General features: G+C 41.4%; 1 protein-coding gene across 5 annotated transcripts in view; it reads right to left on the bottom strand.

Annotated features, from left to right (window-relative positions):
• Nucleotides 1–23,680, bottom strand: part of MPPED2 (metallophosphoesterase domain containing 2) — a 210,675-nt gene that overhangs the window by 34,947 nt on the left and 152,048 nt on the right. For all 5 annotated transcript variants that reach the window (XM_055282056.2, XM_055282053.2, XM_055282057.2 and 2 more), the window contains exons 5-6: nucleotides 4,752–4,867; nucleotides 1,457–1,570 (exon numbers count right to left, since the gene is read on the bottom strand). In XM_055282056.2, the coding sequence (XP_055138031.1) occupies nucleotides 1,457–1,570; nucleotides 4,752–4,867 (230 nt within the window). The remainder of the gene's footprint in view (nucleotides 1–1,456; nucleotides 1,571–4,751; nucleotides 4,868–23,680) is intronic.

Raw genomic sequence — 23,680 nt, 5'->3', positions numbered from 1 at the left:
AGTTTATTATTTTGGGGCTTCAATGGAATTCCCCAATTGTCTGGCTAGTTTAAAGGTAATTAATGATTTTTTTTAAAGATAAAATGCAAACTCACAGGCATGCTGCATGAATTCAGACCTGTTTTCAGAATAACAGTCCCCCAGAAATGTTGCTTAGTTTAGATATGAGGTCCCACCTCCCTAGTCTCCCCTCCAGGCACTCCCCCCATCACTGATGTTCCCTCCATCATACCTTAGGGCAGTACCCTCCTTTTCAGGGAGCACAGCTCAAAGCCAGGGCAGGCTGATATCCACTCTCTGGGAGCTGCACCCTGCTTTCCACCCATTCAGCTGGTGCCTGCCCTTGGAGCAAGCTGAATTTTCTCTGGCCTCAGTAGGGTGATTTTCAATATGCTCTTTATTACCCGCCTAACCAGGAAGCCACTGGATTTGTGGGCTTTGAAAAAGCTAACTTTGTTTTTTGCTTCCACAGGCACACAGCCTTAAACACCTCAACTTGACTGCATATTCATAAATAACTCCAGAGAGCTGCCATAAGCAGGAGCTAGAGAGAATATAGCGGCTGCCCACGTAAACACGGCCATTGCACACAAGCGTGTGTAACTGGGAAAGTCTGCTAGGGACAGAAATCCTTAGGCTTGCTGAAAGAGGGCTTTGTGTCTGTCTCAAAGCCCAGTTACCCATGATTTGAAAAAAGCAGTTCGGAGAAAACCCAGATCCCTTGAAGATTCCTGTGAGGCTTTCGGTTCTGTGAACCTGACTCAGCTTACCTTGAAAGGCAGAAAAATGGCAACTGGACTAGTTCCTATTTAAGAGAGATTTAATTATTCTGCTTAACCTCAGCCTGAGCTAATAGCTCCGATGATTTCTGAGAAGTCTGAAATAGTTTTCTGAGGTTAGTAAGGAAAAGTCTACCTGCAAATGTGCAGGTTCCTGCGACTTCTGTTACGTATCTTTCATTGCATGTCCCAAGCTATTTTTCAGAGAATGCCTTGTCTTCCTGGGTCTTTGTGTTAATTCCATATGAAACACAATATTTACAGGTAGGAGGGGACTATAGAGGCTTAAAATAGCTTCTAATATCCAGACCATTTCTTCTAACTCTCTTAAGGGGAAAATGACTCCTTGTGTACCTTGGGGTTGCTCTAAAGCAGTGGTTATCAAACATTCCTCGTTAAAGCCCTGAGATTCCAGAAGCTGCCAGGGGGAGTGCTGGGTTTGCGGTAAAGTAGACCAGACGTGCTTCCTACTTTCCACTCTGTTTACAAGAGAGAAGGTCCGTATAAATTATTTATCAGCTTTATATGCAGATGTTTCTCATAAGACTTCATCTTATAAAAGGGTCCCGCTGCTAAAAAGTTTGAAAACAACTACTCCACTTATTCCTAGTTGTAGACTGAGATCGTGGACCGGGACACAAAATGTTTTGAATTCTTTTCTTTTCTGCTCTTCTTACCTTCATGGATTCCACCAAACACATGGAGCTTGGGACGGACTCGCCTCTGAACCGTGTTTAACAGCTCCACACAGCCCACTCTTTGAAGCTCCTTTGGAACCCAGTCTCGAAAACCTAAGGGCAAAATGCAATCAATACACTTAATTTTCTTTCTTCAGGTAAGGTTTCATTTAGACTTTCAGGAAGCCATAACTCACAGAAGGTTTATTACATTATCTGTAATCCTAGCCTCTCCATTAAAGCTCACAATGGCTTTTAAGAAACTTTTCACTCGTCACTTTGTCTTCTTTAGGTTCTTGAAATTTTTTTTTGGTTTCCATTTTTTTTTCTTCCTGTTAATTAACTTTTTCTTTTTTCTGTAAGAGATTTGATTTATTCAGCCATGGGTTTCAAATCTTCTTCATGAGCTCAATGACATTTATTCCCGGCAGTCCCATAATATCTCTTTCTCCCTCAATTCAGTTACTTTCTCTTTTTTATTATATCTTTCTTATAGCAGTTTACTTCTAAGATGATTCAAAGAAGAAGGACTGGGAGGGGCTGCCTGTAAACTGGTCACAAGATACCCGGCTCTCTTTAGATACACTAAGTCTTACCCCTTGTGGTTCCGGATGACCAAAGCTTTGGAAAGCTGGGTAGCTCCTGTGGTCCTGTCCTCCCAGCGACAGGCAAAAATGTGACCTCACGGTGGCATCCAGCAAGCTGGGGCTAATTGACTACTTTTAAAGTAAAAGCCACTTAGTTCTACACTTAATGCAGAAAATCCATAAAAACTGACATCAATTATAGCAAAAGTCAGCTATCTGGATGATTATGGCCTGGAATGGAATCCATACGCCTCAGCAGGATAGGGCATAAAGAAGGCAGGTAGGATGAAAGGCTAAATCGTAATCTCTGGAAACCCATTCCACAGTGCCATTAGGTTATTTCTATTATTTAGAAATAACTGGGCAGTAAGGAACAGCTTTCTGCTTTGTCGGGCCAAACTGCAGACATGAATGTTTAGTGTCTCTGTAAAGACACATTCGCTGGGGTTTAAGGAGTGACCAGAGAGTCTGAGAATAGATGAAAGTGGGGTCCCTAGCAAAAATCTATCCAGCGTTTTCAAAACTTTTTTAATGGTGGGACAGAATCCTTAAGCTACATTGATTGGCATATTATCTCATGCATGTGTTTTTCCTGAAGGGGGAAAATATTCCATTTCATATGCAAACATCTGAGAAAGCATCTTGCTTATACCATAACAGTGAAATCTCACGGCACTGTGGCACCCCTCACCAGCAGGAAGAAATTCAAGACCAGTCTCTCCACTCCCCTCTCTAATGTCGCGTTTTCACAAGAATCCCAATAGTTGTATTAACTAAGGTTTAACAATACCTTATGAAGACTTTGCCTGACCTTTTATTTGGGAACTCATCGATGTAGCTGTCACTCTGCTCTACTCACAGCCACTCTCTCATTTACTCCAGCTTTACCATAAAGAGAGGGATGCTAGCTTCCCTATTAAGAGTTCCTGGGATGTCTGAAATCCTTGGAGTCTACAATTCAGACTTACTCTTATTGCCATTTGCTTTTATACCAAAATCAATGACTTGATAAGTTTGTTCTGTTCAAAGTTATATTCCAAATAATACTCGAGTCATGTAAATGTTTCTCTGCTGAAGATGTCCAAGTCCCTTGAAATAAATATCCAAAGGGAAATCATGCCTGCACCCAATTAGGCTGCTCAGGCAAAAGGATGAAGGTAGCTGAAATGACAACTCTGTAGGATGCTCTCACTGGGTAACTCATGCTGATCACAATATTTAGCTAGCAATTTAATGATGTAGCTACTCTAATGGTTGTAAAATAGGGAACTTAATTAATTATGACTTGATAAAGGTTGTTGACAAGTGTAATATTTTAAAACATGGGTTGAGGTGGTCTGGAGATGATGAAAAAGCATGGGAATGGTGATTCTGAAGTGTTAAAAAAAGTCAGGAACTGCTGATCCTGTGCAAATCTATATAATTCCCATGTCTGCAACAGAGCTGGCTCTTCTTTTCTTGCTTCCCCCATCACTAAAATGTGCCACTATGGCCTCCGCCATGGTGCTCACTTCCACTGTTTCTTTGTGAAACATGGGCCACTTCCCTTGTAAGAGAAGGAGAGCAGCACCAAGTGCCTTGGAGGAGAAAATATCTACAAAAATTAAACTTGCATTAGGAAATGAATGTTACTTTTTTTTCTTTTTATTTTTAGGGATGGCAGAGGAGGAGAGTAACATGGATAAAAACCCCCAACCACAGGAAAATTTGTGGAAATTATTTATATTTGTATAAAGTGTTTTTCCCCTCTCTCCAAACCAAGATGATTAAGAAACTCTTTTAGCACTGTACACTGAAAAATGTGTTAAAAGGGTAGATTTCATGTTATATGTGTGTATGTGTGTGTGTTTAGCCACAATTTTAAAAAGAAAGAAAAAATCGAACAGTCTTCTGTTAAAAGTGGAACATCTGAATTTCTTGAGCACACCTTAGTTGTTTAGAAAGGGTCCTGGCATATGAGTACTGAGTAGATGTGGGATCAGGGCGGTAGTCCTTGTTGAAGAATGTTCTGTAGCCAAACCAACAGATAACAAGTTCGTGAAAAATTAGAAGAAGATAAGTCAAATGATCATTCTCTGGCCCATAATGTGGCTCACCAGTGGGTAGGCTTTGAAGCACACAGACAATATAAATCTGGATACAGCCTCCATGTGCCTGTAGGATAAGTATCCTTAAGTAACTTTCAGTGTAAGTTCTTACTGAAACACCTCAGCTTAAAAAAAATGATTCTTTTCTAAAATTATCAGCTCAAATGTTAAACTTTAAAGGTCTTCCAGGTTCCAGCATTATATGGGAAGGGAAAATGAGCTCCTTTGAATAAAAATTTCCATCATTTCATTGCCGTTCAAAAGCCCTGTGATTGGGAGGTCCATATCTTCCTTCCTTTCTCCACCCCACCCCCTTACTCCAAAGTGAATACAGTTCTTAAAATAAATTATCAAGCTCAAAAGACTGTGGCGCACCATACTCATTTGATTTTTCCCTGACTTGACTAAATCAAAAAATTTAATTTCAAGAACACCTGTAAGCCCAGCAGAACTGCTGAGTTTAATTATCATACTGAGTTTCTTTAAAGACATTGACTTTTCTTTTCGTATTCACTTTTTTTTTTTTTTCCGGAGGAAAATGATTATGTCCCTGAAGCATTATTCATTATGCCTGGAAAAAAAGGCATCTGGATGACAAAGGACAACCTTTGCTTCACTTACCTAGAGGAGGTCCATGTGTCATGAGTATGTCAATGCCCTCAGGGATGAGGTTCCACTTGTCCAGCAGAGACTGACCTCTGGGTAGGTTAAAGCCCCATCCATTAAACCACGGGGTCCTTTGGGGGAGATAATGCACATGGTATCAGGCCAGCAGAGCCACGGCTCCGCTCTGCAATATTTCTCTCTCGCACATTCCCCCACGGTTTGCATTGCTCTCTTTTCCCTTTTTGATGGTTGGCCCTGGCAGCAGGATGCTTTTTTGTTGACTGCTTCAAAACCAATCCATTTGAAAGCAAGCGTGGAGCCTACGAATTGTTCCACTAGAAAGGGGCACAGGAGCCTTTACAGTGGAGACTTTCCCAGCAGGCCTCTATCAAAATCTTGACAATGCTTTGTCTTCCCCCAAATCTCAGTGCTTCCTAAGATACCCAGCCCCGATCCAAAGCATTTCCACCCTTCCTGTAGTGCCTCACAGCTAAGAAATTCTGCAGTACTCCTTCTCCCTCGCAATCACTGTGGAGGGAGGAGTGAGGAGGGAGGAGAAAATCTTTCTACTTTTCCAGAAAGATTCTCACTAAAGTCCTTGGAGAAAATGATGAGGGCTCTGACACAGACACCTCTGTCCATTAAGATTTGAATACCCTGGAGTGAGATTTCTGAAAAAATATGGGGGTTCTGAAAAGTGAGAAGGAACACAGTAAACAGAAAGTAAATGTAGAACTTTTCTTCTGCCACCAAAGGGAAGATTTGGGGACATCCCTGGTCACTCTGGAATCCACTTTCCTGACAATGAACATGAGCCTTTTTCCATCCCAGGAACTTGGTTTGAGATTGATGTTCCATGTAGAAGGGAATGAGTCTTTGTCCATCCATTGAGCATTTCTGATTGGTGCTGAAAATGTCTCTACCATTTAAAATACAGGTAATGGGAGACTGATCAATTTCTCTCTGCAAATACTACAGGCTAAATCACATTAGAACTAAGTAGTTCCCAGTGTTATCCTATTCCCAAACATCTAGATCTTATCAGTATTCTTTAAAACTGTTCTATTTTGTTCTCTGGGTAAATTCTAATTTGCTAAGGCATACATGTAACAAACAAGTTGGTCAATTTTCTGGCCAAGCCCAATTTACCCTTTCAGTTTAACCTGCCTCTTCCATGCCAAATGAAAGAGGTAAACCTGTGTATAAAGTGACCCTAACCTTGTCAATCACAGCTAATCAAATGGAGTACACACTTATTTAAAGCCAGTCACTGGCCAGACTAATCAGATTCTTTCAAGAATCTGAACTTAGAAACATTGACACAACTTTCATTTGGTGGTGGACATGTATAGTCAAGACCAGAGGGAGAAGAATGGTCATTGAAAGCCATGCAAAAATCTGTGGTATATGTGCAAACCTCCGTTCACACTGATATGGTGGAGAAAGTTCCAGAGAGAAGAGACTGTGTAGCCCTAGCCAGAAAAGGAGAAACCAGGAAAGTATCAGACTTGCTTCCTAACCACTTTCCAAGTCCTTAAGCCATGCCCGGGGTGCTTGCTTATAATAGAAATAAGAATGTGAGAAGAATAATTATATTGTTTTATTTAATGCTTTTTCTGTGTCAAGGTACCATTCTAAGCACTTTATTTGTATTAACTCATTTAAGCCTCTCAGCAGACTCATGAGGTGGGCACTATTATCATCTCTACTTTACAATAAGGAAACTGAGGCACAGAGAGGTTGGGTAAACACAATTAATAACTTAGATATAAACCCAGGCAGTCTGGTTCCAAAAACAATGTTTACCACCATGCAATTCCCCTTCTTATATACTATCTGAATTAATTTACTCCTTGCTCTGGGTGAGACTCTTCTGTAGTCTTTCAAGTTTGGGTATCTTGTTGCTTGAAGCCTAATGAGCTCTGAACTGGAATAATATATCAATTTCATGATTCTGAAATCCAGTAATAACATAGTGGAGTGGAAACCTATTGCTTTTGTCTGTTCAGATCTTTCCTCCGTCTTTTGGTGACAACATCTGAGTTTTGTTTGGAGAACCACTCCCTTTCCCATTCAGTACATGTGCTTCTGGTAAGACTGATTCCATCCCTGCTCTAGAATGAGTCTTAGGGATGTACACATGACCCAAGTTGTGTCAATGAGAGTCACCCTCAGGCTTTGACTGGTGCTATCTGAGAAAAGGTCATGGTTTTTTTCTCTGGGATCCTGAATCTTAAGACTTATATGAGCGTGGAATTGCCAGGGAGCTATTTTATCTGTCCTATAGATAGCCCTTGCTTGAGAAACCACCACAAAGAAACCGAAGACAAAAAAGAGAGGGTTCTAATAATGTTGAACATGTGGATCCAGCTGTACCTAAAGCCAATGAACTTTTCCTTCTAAGAGCCAATAAAATCTTGTTCTTTTTATTAACTTTAGTTAGATCCTGTTTCTTGAAACTTAAAGAGTCCTAATATATACAATTATTGTATGTACCTGGGGTAAGCAATAATGTCTCCTCCACTCCAAGATGTCTACATCCTAATACCTGGAACCTGTGAATGTTACTGTACATGGCAAGGGGAAATTAAGGTCACTGATGCAATTCAGATGACCTGAAAATAGTAAGATTATCTTGGATTATCTAGGTCGGCCCAGTGTAACCCCAAGGGTCCCTAAAAGTGGAAGAGGGAGATGGAAAAGAAGATCAGAGTGATGCAATGTGAGAAGGACTCAACCTGCTATTGATGGCTTTGAACACAGAAGAAGGAGACTAGGAGGCAACAAATGTGGGCAACCTGTAGAAGCTGGAAAAGTTACGAAAAAGCCAGATCTTCCTATAGAGCCTTCAAAAAAAAAATGCAGCCCTGCTGACACCTGGATTTTAGTCCAGTGAGACCCATGTCAGACTTCTGACCAACGTACTTGTAAGATAAATATGTTGTTAGAAGCTACTAAAGTTGCTGTGACTTGATAGAGCAGAAATAGAAAATTGATACAGTACCTACAATGTCTTAGCTGCCTATAAAATGCAGGGACTGGGAGTGGCCCTGGGCCTCAGCTGACATACAGCACATGGTCAGTCAACACAGCCACACTGCCTTGCTCAGCTAGATGCAGTGCTTTTAGAGAGGAGAAGGTAGTGCTCTCTTTCCTACCTCAATTTGCTTGGGAGGGACCTGGCATTGGAGGCCTGGGGATAATGCCAGGTAGACCCTTTTAGAGTTCGATGAATCGGTCTTTCTCTCTCTTGTCCTTTAAGATTCCTCACCTTCAGGTTCTTAAACATTTTTATTAGAGTCCAAAATATAGCTTTTCTCATTTGGGATGCCCATCCTTCCCCTTCATTTTACAGTGACCCTCTTCTAAGGTTTGTTTTAAAAGGAAAAACAAAACAAAAAGGCAACTTAGAAACCCAATGAAAACTCAGTGAGCATTTTGGACAAAGAGAGACAGAGAAAAACAAGCAAAAGCATCTGTTTTGCTAGATTTTGAAAACAAGTTTCTGGGCCTATGGTTCTCATCTGGACGTCTGATAAAGAAGGGTTTTAACAAGTCTCAAGCACACTCAGGTAGTTGTTACAACGAGGGAATCTGATTTTGCTTTCAGCGAGGAAAGTCAACCTCTGAACCCACAGGACACCCAGGGGCTTCCAGAGGCAAAGGAACAGGGCTTAAATTTTTCAGTCTTTCCTGTTTTCCCTTGCAGAATTTTCTCTTAAAACCCCACAGCCATATTCCCCCAGGAAATCCTCAGTTTTATAAGTGCTCTGTAAAGGATAAGACAAACCTATGGTCTATATTTATAGGGACCCCAAATTTCATTTGGTTAATGTTAAGCTGTGACAAAATCCAGAAGTTTCCAAGTTAAGGATGAAGTTTAACAATGTCTGTCTTTTATTTCAACTTAGATCCGTATGTGTATGAGAAGAAGAACAGTTATATTCCAGGAAAAAAAAAAAACCATTTATCATGGCCTTGATGTGTTTTATGCAGAGCTTTTACATAAGTTATTGGATTTAGTTCTTCGCAGCAATTTTTAAGGCAGGTATTGTCAGCTCTATTTTTAGTTAAAAACCTGAATATCAGGGATATCAAGTAACTTGTCCATGTTCCCAGCACCAGTAAGTAGTAGAGCCAAGATCTGAACCCGGATCTGCTGGCTCCAAAGCCTGGGATCTTCCCTTGCACAATGCTGACCAAAACCTACTAGCCCAATTTCAGTTTTTGCTCTCATATATGTAAAGTAAAAGTAAGGCTGTTCCATACAGAGTCTTAGTCTGTGTACTGTACAGCTCCAAGAGGTGCCATGGAATTGTGCAACTGAGGTGGCCTTTATAAAAACATAGTATGATATGGCTGTTCTGGGGGCTTTCCAGTCCTCTAAATCCTCTAGGTAAGGTCTTTCCACAAGACATTGGCAGGCAATGGGAAAAGCAGCCCACTGATGGATTCCAGAATTACCTCAGCGTGGCATAACAAATGGGGCATACAGAAGTGGGGAGATGCGTGTGCTAATTCTCATGCTGAAATTAATTCACTGGCTCACCTGAACCTTAGGTTAGCAAAAGGTCCTCACTGGTTCAGTTTCCTCACCTGAGCAATGAATGAGTGAGTGGACTCAATTACTGGATTTCAAGATTGCTTTTAGGTTGTAGAAATCTTATGCAGAAATGCAATGCACAAAGCAGGCAAATGCAAAGGTGGGGACTGGGAAGAAGAAACTTGGAGCCTGCTTACTCACTCATCTCACTCCTCCTTTCCAACCTGCACCTCTGAACACAGCTGGCCAAATCTGGCACTTGATCTTTCCATGATCTAAAAATCCTAATATTTTATAGTTCTGTGCAGATTATCCATGTTCTGAGTAACTGCAGTGAATTGCTCTCAGTGAGTTACCTAAACTGCTTGTGAGGGACCAAGTCTAGTGTGAGAGAAATATCTATACAGAGCAGAACACTGAATGTGTCAGTGCCAATGAATAATGCTTTATCCAGTTGAGTTTCAACCTGAAACATGAAACCCCAGCAGTGAGCCCATCAGGGGTTCACTGGAAAATACATGCACAGCCAACCTTCAGAGCCCCACAATGGGTTTTGTTGTGTAGCAATGGGGGGTGAGGGGGGAAAGGAGGAGGGGGGAATCCAAGGGAACAATGTCTATTGCTTCAGCCAAAGGACTTAATAATTAGCTGTGACTAACGAATACCACATGGGAACCAACTTGTAAGAAAATGTCCCACAAAGCACCCTATTGCCAGTGGGCCAGTTTGAGCCTGCAACGTCTCCCCTTCTAGGGAGAGATTAGAAAACTAGAAGGAAGGGGAGCAACTCCATCCGCCTGAAGCCACTGGACCAAAGACTCAGATGGATGGAAGCTGGGGATGCTTTCAAAGCACCCTCCCCCTTGCTCTTGAAATTGTAAGCACTTGGCCTCGCCTGGGCTGAAATTCCAGGGGCAGGGGCTAAGGGAGTTAACATAGGCAGAACTTACTCCAAACAATGTCAATACAAAACAGGTTTTCTTTATGGAAGCAAGTTGGGACGAAATCGCTGCAAAGGTCATCTGTGTTTGCAGTACACAGTACAGTGGTGCAGGCAGAAGGGAGCTGCCAAGCCATAAATCCAGGGAGGCTTGGACAGGTGAATAGCTATTTACTCCCCCACAAACTTCAGTGGGGGCTGGGTGCGTCCTAGGAAAGCAGGATTTGGAAACAGGAAGTTGGTGCCTGTTATCCTCAGGTGGGCTACTCAGGGTCACAGCCCTGGTGTTACAAATCAATGTCCACAAATTTTCAATGCACAGACAGGTCCTGAGTTGGTTGCATCAAAAAGACTTGGGTTCTTATTACTATGGTCTCCTGGGCACGTTCTGCAGGGATTACAGCTTGGAAGCCTTGGGGCAGCTCTGCTCGGATTTGGCACAGAAGCTGTGAAGGGGAAAGTGCAAAGATCACATAGCACCCAGATTTTAGGAGCTGGCAGGTTGGCTGTGCCACTTAGCGTAACGAGCACCTGCAGGCTCTTTAAAAGTTAGCCATTCTTATTTTGAAGGCAACGGTTAAGAGCATGGATTATGGAATCAAACAGACCCACGTTCAAGTTCCTGACTGGCCAATTATTGGCTTCTCTGGACTTCAGTTTTTACAAATAAAAACAGAATGTTTGCCTATATGGATAAAGTGAGTGAACTTTTGTAAAATTTTTGGCACAGAGGGTTAATGTACAGCTTTTAATTTACATATGATATATATTAACACATACATGCATGTGTGTGTACATATATACATACACACAGAGAATTGCTCACATTATTTTTTTCTTCCTAGAATTTCCCAAGCCATGGTCCATCAAATCATAGACCCTCCTGCCCCAGACTTTTGAAAGTCCCCAATGAATAGGCAAGCATTACTAGATGGCTAGACAGAGCCTGATTTCCTCTGGCTGATTACTTATTAAAAGGCACTTCCTCAGTTCACTTTTGAGTGGAAGTTTTTCAGAAAGCCATTCGCTCACTCGCTCACTTGCTCGCTCCCTCACTGGCTCAGTCTTGCATAGACAATCCTGTGGAATGCAAGAGCACAGGGCAAAACAGTTAGTCAAGGCTGCTTAGCCAGCTAGTACAGGTGGTTAGATTTTGACAAGATCTTAAATTGGGGAAGTTCAGACAAGGGGTTACTTTGGGTCCTTGGAATATTTATAATAGGGGGCGCAGAGAGGTTCACCGAAGGAATTGACAAGCTACTAATTAATGCCATCACTGCTGCCTGGCACCTCTATTAAGCAAAACTCAGAAACCAGGAGCCAATTTTCACATACACTTTCTTTTCTAAATGGTAGCCCTTCTGAATTGCAACCTTCTTCAGGCCTGGCACTCCCAGCCGCCATCGGTCCCTCTCCGACTGCACATCATGCCAGGTCCAAGAGAAGCTAATTTAACCACCGCTGGTTAAAATCATACTGCACTTCACAGCGCCTTTCACATGCCATGAGGCTGTCATGATAATTCTTGATCTCTAGCTCACCTGACAGCTCAGCCCTCCCTTGACTGCAAAGCTTCCCCGTCAGTTAGAAATAGCAGTTTCCCTGGCACCAGATGTGTCATCCTGAATATCCAGATGAAAGGCAGACACCTGGCCCCTGCTCCCTCCCCTCCCTGCCTCGTTTTCCCTTCTTAGCTCTGCATTTGTTTAGGAAGGCAATGCACCACCCCACCCCCAACTCCCAAGTCCCTCCTCTGGGCAGCCTGGAAGTTCCTCTTCTGCACAATTCAAAAGATGTCCCACAGAGCAACTTCACACCTTGTGCAGCAAAGAGACACACACACACCAATTGACATAGCTAGGAGAGGGAAGGAAAACTTAATATCAGGGCAAGATTTCCACCCCTGTGCAGCTGCTTGGGAAGCCTGGCTAGCCCAAACCACCGGCCCAGCTGCCTCCAAAGGGCAGTGCTGGCTTCTCTCTCACCAGCTGTCTGGTCCCATCTCTTCACTACGACTTTGTAGCTTGGTCTTTCGTTATGAGATCCTTGGGATGAAAAGAGATATTGTTTTGATAAAGGGCAGGCCTGGGTGAATAATGTGGTCTGTGTGTCGTGGACAGGAAAGGAACAAATTGTGCCTGAGGTGGTCACCTGAGCCCCATGAGCTACTCATGGGGGCTTCTTAAACCCAGGCAGCACACGTGGACATCTTTACAAACACACCCGCTGTGTCCCTTTTTTGTAACTAATAAAGAACAAGTGTCAGCATGAAGCCTCTGTTACTGATTTTCTTTTCCCCTGCTGGAAAGGAGGTGGTGTAAGCAGAGTTTACTGTAGAAACCAAGAAACAAAAGACATCATGACCAGTTTTCGAACTTGGTGTGTTCTGAATTATTAAAAATAATCTTATAGTGTCCGCCCAGCCCTCTCAAGCACACCTGCCTTTAATCTTGTAAACAAGTTCATAGCAGGAAGGGGAATATTTTCAATCTGTTTCCTTCTACACCGCTGTAAGAAACGCGACACCCATCCATCATGCAAAGAGAGCCTGACGGGGCAGAGGAAAGATCATGGCCGGACTTCTGTCTTGGTGGACAGGTGAGGCAGGTTTTGGACATGACTTGGTGCTTACATAAGTGGCTCTTTGTTTTTCTGCTGCAGAAATCAAAGGACAAGGTACCAGGGTGCCCTTAGTTAAAACAAGGGCTGGTCCTGCTCAGCCCTGGGGCCCTGACGAGAGGAAAGGCGGTGAACTTAGCAGCCCCCAGTGGCACCTGCACTAATGTCCAATCCTCGGCAGTGAGAATTCCTCAAAGAGGAATCTCACAGCTCCCATTATCCAGGTTTGAAAGAAAAAGAGAGGCTTAACAGATGGAGGCAAGTAGACATAAAGAAAAGGGATATTTGTCTTCTCTTTTCCTTTTTTCGTGGCAGTCTTTTTATTGCGGTAAAATATACACAACACAAAATTTACCATTTTAACCACTTTTAAGCTATAATTTAGTAGCAGTAAGTATTAGGTTGGTGCAAAAGTAATTGCGGTTTTTGCCATTACTTTCGATTACTTTCACCACCACTATCCATCTCCAAATTCTTTTCATCATCCTAAATAGAAGCTCTGTACACATTTAACACTAACTCCTCCATTCCTTCTCCCCCAGCCCCTAGTAACCACTATTATACTTTGTCTCTGAATTTAACGATTCTAGGTACTTCACATAAGTGGAATCAGACAGTAATAGTCCTTTTGCGTCTGGCTTATTTCACCCTACATAATGTTGTCAAGGTTCTTCCATACTGTAGCATGTGTTAGAAATTCATTCCTTTTTATGGCTGAATGATATGCCATTGTGTGGGTATGCAGAATTCATTTTTTTCATCTAAGGTTTCTGAATGCCCAGTATGTGCCAGGCACTAAGCTTGGCCACAGGGAGACACGGATAATAAGTTCCAGTCCCTTTCTTGGTGAAGTGCACAGTTACTGGATTGAAAGCCCAGTGAGGATGGCCTCAGTAAGGTACCTCCCAGGGTATACACTCATTCAACAGACATCACCTGGATGCCTATAATGAGTCAGGTTCTGGCATGGTAGGTGCTGAGAAAATGAAATTGAATACAGTTTCCAGAACAAATCCATAGCCAGCCAGTTCATAGGTAGCAGTGACCTGGACAGAAGTCTTTAAACTTTGGCCTTCTTTTTTAAATAACCTAATTTCAGAGGAGCTTGGGGAACATCAGAATGATGTGAAAATTAATCCAGCAGTTCCAAATGCAGGCAGGCCCTGAGGCCAGCAGGTGACCAGGGGCATCTGTGACAGGACTGGTGTGAGCAGGAGGGAGGTCCTTCCATTTTCTCCTATACACTCCATAATAAGGCTCTGCAGCTGAAACCAGGACCACAACACAAACAACCCACATCCTACTAGAGACTGAGCCTGCAAGGGTGGCGTGTGTCACATGCCTGGCTGGCTCCAGAGCACAGGACGAACAGGACAGGGGAGGAGGTGGGAATACTGCCAAGTACTCAGGAAACTCACAGAGAATACCTGTGCCTCCTCTTCCCCATTCCACCCTTTAGACATGTCACGGCAACCAGGCAGGTAGATTGTTTTTCTAACTTAGATTTCCCAACAAAATAAGAAAAAGAGGAAAGGTAGGTTTGGGAGTAGCTGGATTTTGTCTTGTTACATAGTGAACTCTCAAGAACTGATGTTAATAAACAAGTAGGAACTGATGAAATCTCTGCCCCCAAATACAGGAGAATTCACAATTTTATTATGTTTGGTTTCATTTAGAATGTGTATGTGTGTGTGTGTTGTTACACATTTATGTTGCTAATACTGGTTTCTTTCGTATGCTATTTAATATTCCAGGGCATTATCAAGGGGATACAGTTGAGGAGCATTTTCCTAGTAAGAAAGCCTGCTACCTAAAAAATAGACCCAAAGGGGACAATTGATAAGTGGACAATAAAATACCATACAGCCATTAAAAATAAGGTCAATTGGAAACTCAATGAGTCTGGCTCACTACTGTGTCCCCATCACCTGGCACAGAGAAGATGTGTATTTGTCAGCTGAATTAGGAATGAATGTTCATGAAGAGTTTGTAAGTTCATGAGAAAATATATTCCTTGACGGTCAGTGGAAAAGTAAAGTATTACCTTCTGTGTACCAGTATGAATTCAAGCATGTAAAACACGCTTTGAAGAAAAAGAAACAGACGGACATGCGTAATGGTTAGGTTATCTATGGGGGTGAAGGGAGAGGGGAAGGATTATGGGTGATGTGAATTTTTTTCCCTTTCTAGTTCTTTTTTCTTTTTTAACTTTTTCTATAATGACTATATATCATTTGGAAAAAAAATTATTCAATGTAAAACCCTCCAGATGGCTAAATGAAAGTGGAGCATGGATGGAAGAATTTGGAGAATTCAACATCTACTTTGACTCTACTTTTTCTAAGGCGGTTTCTCCCCTAGCTACATCCCATTAATGCCCTAGAATATTAAGGGGGTAGGGAAATTAGTGGGTTTGGGAACTTTTGCTCAGGATGCTGACATATGGCCTGCCTTCTTTCTCCCTACCGCCCATTTCCATATGTAGCAATAAAAAAGCATCTTCAGCAATGGAAGTATTAAATTCATTCATGGAATGAATATAAGCCACATTATTGAGCACCTGCTTAGTGCCAGACATCACTCTGTGGCTGGTATATACCTCTCATCTGACTGAGAAATTTCAGTTTAAATGCACACAGCATTATATATCTCTATACCACTTTGCTGCTTACAAATAATTCTCACATTTATCAGTTTACCAAGAGGTGAACAAAGTATTAATTTTGGGAAAAACAGCCTACATGAATAGGATTTTGGGGGCCAGGCATGGTGGCTCATGATTGTAGTCCCAGCTACTTGAGAGGCTTCAAACTCTTGAGCCCAGGAGTCTGAAGATGCAGTGAGCTCTGATCACACCACTGCACTCCAGCCTTGGCTGTCTCTAAAAATAAAAAATAAATAGAAGTTGTAGCGACTTGTCTAAGGCCATCTAAGCTAAGTTGGCATGAACCAGAACTTTGTAGTGCAATGATTAAGTTAAGAGGGTTAGAAGTTAGGTCTGGATTCAAATTCCAGCTGCTTTCTACTTAGCAATATGACCTTGGACAAGTTCATCTGTTTGATCTCAGTTTTCTCATCTATAAAATGGAGATAAAAATAGCAACCATACACGTGTGTTGTGCAGATTAAATGTGATAATATATGTAATACATTTAGCAGACAGCCTGCCTATATAGATTAAAAATTAAATGGTGACTCTTATCAACATTATGAATGTTAATATCATTATAGATATTAATATCACCAACCTTTTGGTTTTTGTTCCCTAACTTATCTTCTCCATACTTCATATCACCTCCAAATTTACCTTTTCTCTACTTTTCAGATGTAGGATGTGGATACCAAAGAATTGAGTAGATCTGTCACAAAGCAATGGAAGATGGCATTTGATATGGGTGGGCCAACTGTGAATAAAAAGAAGACGTTCACTTGGGAGATAGAAAGGAGAAGTTCTAGTCATGACTTTTCCAATTTACTTGCTATATCACCTTGAATAAGTACACTTTCTGAATTCCTGTCGCCTTACCTGTGGAATGAAGACAAAAATTCCTAAGGCTCTAGCAAGATTGTCAAACAAAGGCCTGTTATATGTGAGTTGCAAATAAAAGGAAAGCACCTTCTGATAAGTGTCTTCTAATTCCCATGTCATTTCTTGTCCCTGTGGCCTGTTTGTGCTGTTTGAAAGCTCGGGGGAATTGGAATAAGTGACAAGGAGGTCAGATGTAAGTTAAAGTGTTAGCCCCCATTTATCTACCATTTTGGCTCTAAACGACTAGTTTCAGTCCAGACCGATTTAGTAAAGTGAGAAAACTGTGACTGCAAACTGGCAGTACACACAATCAGAGGAATGAGTAAAAAGCTTAGGCTGCCCTTCAATTCAGAGGTTAAAGCAAGCACACAGACCCGGTGTCTCCCTCACTGTGTGCCAGCCAACCATATATTATTAATTGGGCTCAACAAACATTATTGAGCACCTTCTACTGCAAAACTCTGGCAGGGCGCTCTGGGGAGATCTAAATGCAATGCGAGGCAATGCCCCACTCTTCACCAACCTGCCATCTGGTTGGGATAACAAGATTGTCACAGGCAAAACTGTTCTCCCCTATCTCTGCCCATTAAAATTTCACTGAGCCCTCAAGGCTCAACTCATAATTAGATTTTCCCCAAGAAGCTTTCCCCAATCCCCTCAGCCCTTTGTTTAATCCTCATTTCTGGAATTTGTCATGCTCTGCATTATTACTTGCTTGTGTGTGTCTTTTTTTTTCAAAATTATTTCCTACCTCATTCCAACAAGCATTTGAATCCACGTTGTGTTATGGGTATGTCTATCTTCTCCCAATGGGTTGTAAACCATGTCCTATTTATCTTGGTGTCCCCCAAGATCTAGCACAGTGCCTGACACAAAATGGAGGTCAAGCAGATATTCGTAACAATGAAAAAGTCAAGACAGCTTAAAATAAGTGCCCATGGGAATGAGCCAGGTACTATGTGTGACTGGAGGAGGTTAGGAAAGGGCAAGGCAGATTAAGGTTGGGCTTTTAAAAAGCAAAGGTCATTTAAAAATACTGGATTAGACATATCACAGGTTGTGCTGCCCAATATGATAGCTGTATTTACTGAGCACCTGAGATGTAGCTAGTCTGAAAACGGAGATGTGCTGTGAGTGTGAAACACACATCATATTTTAGATGCTTCATATTAAAAAAAAGAATGTGAAAATACTTTAATAGCTTTTATACTGAATACATATTTAAATGATTGATTTTTTATAATTGTGTTAAATAAAATATATCATTAAACCAAATTTTATTTTATGTTTTTACTTTTTAATGTGGCTACCAGAAAATGTAAAATTACATATGTAGTTCACGTTATATTCATATCGGAAAATGCTGTCACAGGCCATGTATAATGCTTATACTATGATTCAGTAATCCCTGTCTAGAAATTACATCCTAATGAAATAATCCAAAAGTAAGGAAAAATGCTATGCCCAGAGTTGTTCACACAGTGTAATTTATAACAACAAAATATTGGGAACAATTATTTCTAAATTCTGCAGAAAAAAGAATGGTTAAAAAATTTGCCATGATTGGAATATCCAGTAAAATACATATTATGCAAATGTTAATTCTGAAGACTAGGTGGCAACACAGAAAATCCTTAAGACATCATGTTGCTTGAGAAAAACCAGCCCACAGCACACACTGCACAGCGTGTCTACGTTCAGTCTGCATCTGGGCATGCTCTTCCATTCACCCATCATACATGTGCAGAACTATGACTTCCCGCCAGGTTCTGTATTCAGGAAAAATCAGAATTAGCAATGAAAGAGGATGAGGAGGCAGCCAGGTAAACAGACAATTGTGTATAAAATATATGCAACATATATATGCAAGGTGAGATGAGCACACCTAAGTTTTCCAAAGCTAAGAAATGGCTGCAAAAAACGTGAAGAAAAACAGGAAAGCTATTCTTTCTGTCATGGATGATGTGGGTTTTTCTTGCGGGGGGAGGGGATTCCTAAGCTTTCTTGGATTATTACGATAAAAAGGCAGACTAGAGATCAGCCTCTGTCTCTACATTGAGCTTCTGGCACACAGCGTGTGTGTATTCTCTGTTGGTTCACTGTTGGCTCCTCGTGGAGCCAGGTAGCACTTAACAGTGCAGCTCTGAAGTCAGACCTGTGTCTGAACCAGCTTTAACACCTCCAGAGGTGTGAACTTGGGTAGGCTGCTGCATCTCTCTGAATCTGTTTCCCAATCTGTAAGATGGAGATAGTTATATTATCTATGGCAATGATACATTGTTGGGAACATTAAATGAAATAATCCACATAAAGCTCCTAGCAGAGTGCATGGCACATCATAACCCCTAAATAAATGTTGGTTTTATTGTTATTGTAAAGATTAGGAAACAGCATGATACATAATTGATTAGAATGATAAAGCAGATGGTGGAAACTGCCTGTTTCCTACACTACATTCTAGTTGTATTGGGTCATTACTTTCAGTTTCTAGAATCTTCTATAGCCATTGAATTTACTCAACCATGGTTTATTCTTTTTTGTTGTTGTTGTTAATGCCTTAAAGGATGATGAAATTATAAATGTTCTATATAATATGATATTGAAATAACCTGATAATTATTTAGGTCCTCTGTCGCTTACTCAGTGGCATAACTCATATGACAGACTGCACTTTCATTTCAAATTCCACCTTTTTTCAGCCGGGCGCTGTGGCTCACACCTGTAATTCCAGCACTTTGGGAGGCCAAGGTGGGTGAATCACCTGAGGTCAGGAGTTTAAGATCAGCCCGGCCAGTATGGCGAAACCCCATCTCTACTAAAACTACAAAAACTGTGTGGTGGCAGGCACTTGTAATCCCGGCTACTTGGGAGGCTGAGGCATGAGAATTGCTTGAACCCAGGAGGCAGAGGTTTCAAGGAGCCGAGATCATGCCACTGCACTCCAGCATGGGGGATAGAGCAAGATTCTGTCTCAAAAAAAAAAAAAAAAAAAATCAAATTTATCAATCTCCAGGTAACCTCTCATAGTCAAAACTAAAACCAGGTCAACTGCTTTGTTGTGTCTTAAAGAGATGCTGATGAATTCAAGGAATCTTGAAAACAGAAACATTTCATTTTTCCGATACTCAGTCTTGCTCTTTTCTCTTATTACTAACTTTGCATGAAAACAGACTCTGTTTTATAAATAGAACGTTGTGCAAGGTTTTCTAGAGGTGTCTGCTAAAAATAAAGCGGGTTATAGTTTACTTCTTTATAGCTTTCAAAACAAAACAGCCTGAGCTTGACTAAATTTGCTATATTTCGTTTTTGAAAGGTATCTTTATGTGAGCCAGGTCTGATTTCTTGAAATGAAATTCCCCAGAAGTTAGATTTCCTATATTTATACAAGGCATGCCTGTGCAAAGTAATGACACTAGTGTTTTTTTTTTAAAACATACGCCCTAGAATGAATACAACTTAGTGATGCTATACTTCCACCCTATAAAATACACAATTCTTTTTTGAAAATTGCTTACTTTGAAGAGTAAAATAAACATTTTGATGTATATATTTCTAGGTTATCTGCTCACAAATCAACAGCATTACTTTGAAGCTAAAGTACAGGTCCCCAACTTGTGAATTACATTCTAAACTATTTCTAGGTTGCCTGGTTGGAACGAAAGTGTCATGGTATGGAAACAATGCTAGGTTCCCAGGCAAGTTCCCGGGAGCCAAGCTAAATGATATGATAACATACAATGTTAGAACAATGTGAACATGGAAAAAAGCCTCTAATCTTCAGCTTGTGATACTAGGGACATGTTTCTCCTTGCACTGTTCTGATGGGGGTCCCCAATCTCCAGTTCGGTGATGGCTCTAGAAGCTGGGTACGGGGACTATGAGTTGGAGAGAGGTGAACTTAGGTTTCCTGGTGTAACTTTCAAGGGCAGTGTTTCTCATACTATGACCGATAAATCTGATTTGCTGAGATTGTTACAGATCAGAAAGGGTTCTATGGTTAAATAAGTTTGAGAAATGTTCCTGCATTTTCCCTCCAATTTTAAGGTATAAAGTGAACATTACCGTAGTAAAGATTCTGAGATACCCTGCAGAAAAGAAGCCTGTTTGATGTAATGGATCCTGTTCTAAACATATTGGACCCCCTATAAATTCTATTTCATTTTTTAAAAATAATGGCTATTCATAAGAGCTAACATTTGCATAAAGCTTGCCATGTAGCATGTACTATATGGAACATTTCATGTACATGAACTCAATACACACAGCATCTCTTTGAGGTGAATGCTGTGATTAACCTTATTTTACAGATGGGGAAACTGAGGCAAAAGGAGGTTAAAGATTTCCAAAGTCACAGGGAGATGTGCTTAACTGCCATGCCAGAATAAACCCTGGAATCCAGTCTCCTTGAATGTCACTTTAGGAAACATTATCCAAAGGGCAGGTCCACCCCTGTCACTGCTTTCTTTTCTTAGGTTGGTCCCTCACTGTCATGTCTCAAGTCCATGATTATTCTGAAGCTGTAGTGGGAAATTTTCAAAGGGATAAAAGTTTCTCTCTTTTGCAAAAGAGAGAGATAGAAAATTCATTCACATTTCAGAGGAAATCTAGGCTTACTCTATCCTAGTATATTGGTTTCCTATGGCTGCTGTAACAAAACAACCCACATTTATTATCTTATAGTTCTGAAAGTCAGGAGTCCAAAATTAGTCTCACTGTACTAAAACCAAGGTATTGGCAGGGCCGATTTCTTTTGGAGGCTCTGAGGGAGAATCTAATTTCTTGCCTTTTACAGCTTCTAGAGGCCTCCCACATTCCTTGGCTCCTGGCCCTAAATTACTCTGACTTCTGCTTCTGTGGCCACAACTCCTCTCACTCTGACCCTCCAGCCTCCCAGTTGTGGGGACCCATGTGATTACACTGAGCCCTCACCGCTAATCCAAGATAATCTTCCCATCTCATGGCCCTTAATTTAATCACATCTGCAAAATCCTCTATTCCATGTAAGGTAACAGTCACATATTTCTGGGATTAGGATGTGGACATCTTTAGGGCGGGGGTCATTATGCTGCCTACCACATTGGCATGGCACTATTGACGAGTTGAAGAGGAGGTGGGCAGGGATCCAGAATTGGCAGGGGAAGGGGGAAGAGACAAGGTCATGGGGCATATCCCTTCCTCACTTGTCCCTCTTACCATCACCAGCTCATCCACCATAGCCCCTGAACAGCAGAGGTGAGATAAAAAGAGGAGTGCAGGACTGTAATTCTCAAACCACAGTGTGTTTACCCCCAGGAACTAACACCTGGATCCACAGATCATCCTGGTTTATCATCCCGGTGCAATAATTTTCATTTAAGATATTGAGAATTTTCAAATTTAAATCACAATTTTCATATTAATACAAGCTTGTGCATTTCCAGTTCTGCATAAAAACATTTAAAAGCTCTTCCTAGTGGCCAGAGTATATGGAAATAACACAGTCTATCTCCAATAATAATAGTGATATTTAAAGAAATTGATACCTATGAAATGCTTAGATCAACCTGGCACATAAGAAGCTCTCAGTAAGTGATACCTTTCCGTTTGGTTGCTATTCACCATCACTGAAACAATTATACAGTTATCTGCTGGGTGCTTTCAATACATTAGCTTCACAAGAACTCTGGAAGATATAAACTGCTAATTTTTATTTTTTCAGCTTTACAGACGATCGAATGAGGAAAGGTCCACAGTGTTTAATCACTCGATTAGGGTCATGCATCTGACTGGCAAAGTTGAGATCCAGACTCAGATTTGGTTGCCTTCAGAACCCCCAGTTTCAACATTTCTTCTTCTTCAAATTTGCTACCCAGGTTTCTCTGGGGCCAGGACAATGTGTCAGAATCATGACTTAAACCAGAATTAGCATAGTTTGCGAGTGCATTCCTAACAGGGCCTTGTTGTATGCTTTCTGAGTTACTAGTTCTACAAAGAACACATTTCTTACTTCCTTCTTTTGCCAGTGTTTTAGAAGGCAAGGGACCAGAATTCTGTTCTCTGGAAAGTGGGTTATTACTGCATGGTATCCCACTCTCCCCAGTCCCCTCTACTCTTTATCTGGTGACACACCATCTCTTATGTGAAATGTTTGCTAGCCAGTCAAATACCTTCTTCTTAAAGCCTTTTAACAAGCACACTATCAAAAGTGGTGCTGTCTGCCTTTCTCAACAAATGGAAATTTCCAGAAGTCGGGTTTTTGCTGGCTCTCCCTAAAACAGAAAACTCTGAACCAGTGGCAGTGACACTCGATCACAGTGGCTACATTTGGAAGCATATCTAATATACACACAAAATCTATGCTCCTTCTGAGGACTCTGGCTAAGCATACTGCAGTGAGAAGGAGAAAAAACTGTATTTCAAAATCTCACACAGTCGAAGAGCAGGAAGTTTTGTGAGTCCAAGAGCAGTGACAGACACTGGACCAACAAAGCCTGACCACCCATCATTCACATCTCTTCCCTAGACTGGAATCTCTCCCAGTTTTGTGAGCTGGCAGGAACTGTGGACTGGAATTTCCAGTTCTGCCTCTACCAACCACTGTCAACTCTGCCCCCAAACCCCAACCTCATGTCAATCTGTATGCAGTGAAATCAGTAAGTGGCGGAGCTGGGATTTGGTTTCAGGTCAGCCTGTCTATAAACTTCATGTTTTTTCCCCCCTAACAAGATACAGGGCAAAGGAGATGAGGAAAACATGCTCAGCATAGCACAGGAGAGACGCTAAGATCAGGAACCAAGAGACCTGGGTTTGCAACCTCAGTTGTGTCACCTGAAGTAAGCTTCTAAACTCCTTCATACGGCGTTCCTTCCTCTGGCTGTTAGTGTTAAAGTTTAGCATCTTTTTTTTTTTTTTTTTACTAACTGAGAATGTAATCTGCCAACCCGAGATAAGAGAGCTTAGTATTTGAATTATCTGTAAACTCTCTAAACTGTAAACCCCCAGAGGGGAGGCGTTTTTGCGTTTGCTGTATCTCCAATAGTCCTTGCCACTTACTGGGTACTTGATAAATATTTATGAAATGTAAGAACCAAGTCTGGAAAAGTAGCATCCTGTAATGCAATGTTTCTCAAACTTTAGAGAGCATCAGTCATTTGAAGTCACTCCAAGGTTCTGTGGCTCTAGGATGGAGTCGAAGAACTTGCATTTCTAACAAGGTCCCAAGAGATGCAGATGCTGCAGTCTTGGGACCAGAGTTTAAGAAGCACTGTTGTCGGGGTTAAGAGCCAGAGTCTAAGGCAACCCTCCTGAATTCAAATCCTCGTTGTTAGCCTCAT

This window comes from Symphalangus syndactylus, chromosome 6 (genome assembly GCF_028878055.3).
Source record: "Symphalangus syndactylus isolate Jambi chromosome 6, NHGRI_mSymSyn1-v2.1_pri, whole genome shotgun sequence".
Lineage (NCBI taxonomy): Eukaryota > Metazoa > Chordata > Mammalia > Primates > Hylobatidae > Symphalangus > Symphalangus syndactylus.
This window is presented reverse-complemented; position numbering and strand designations above follow the sequence as displayed.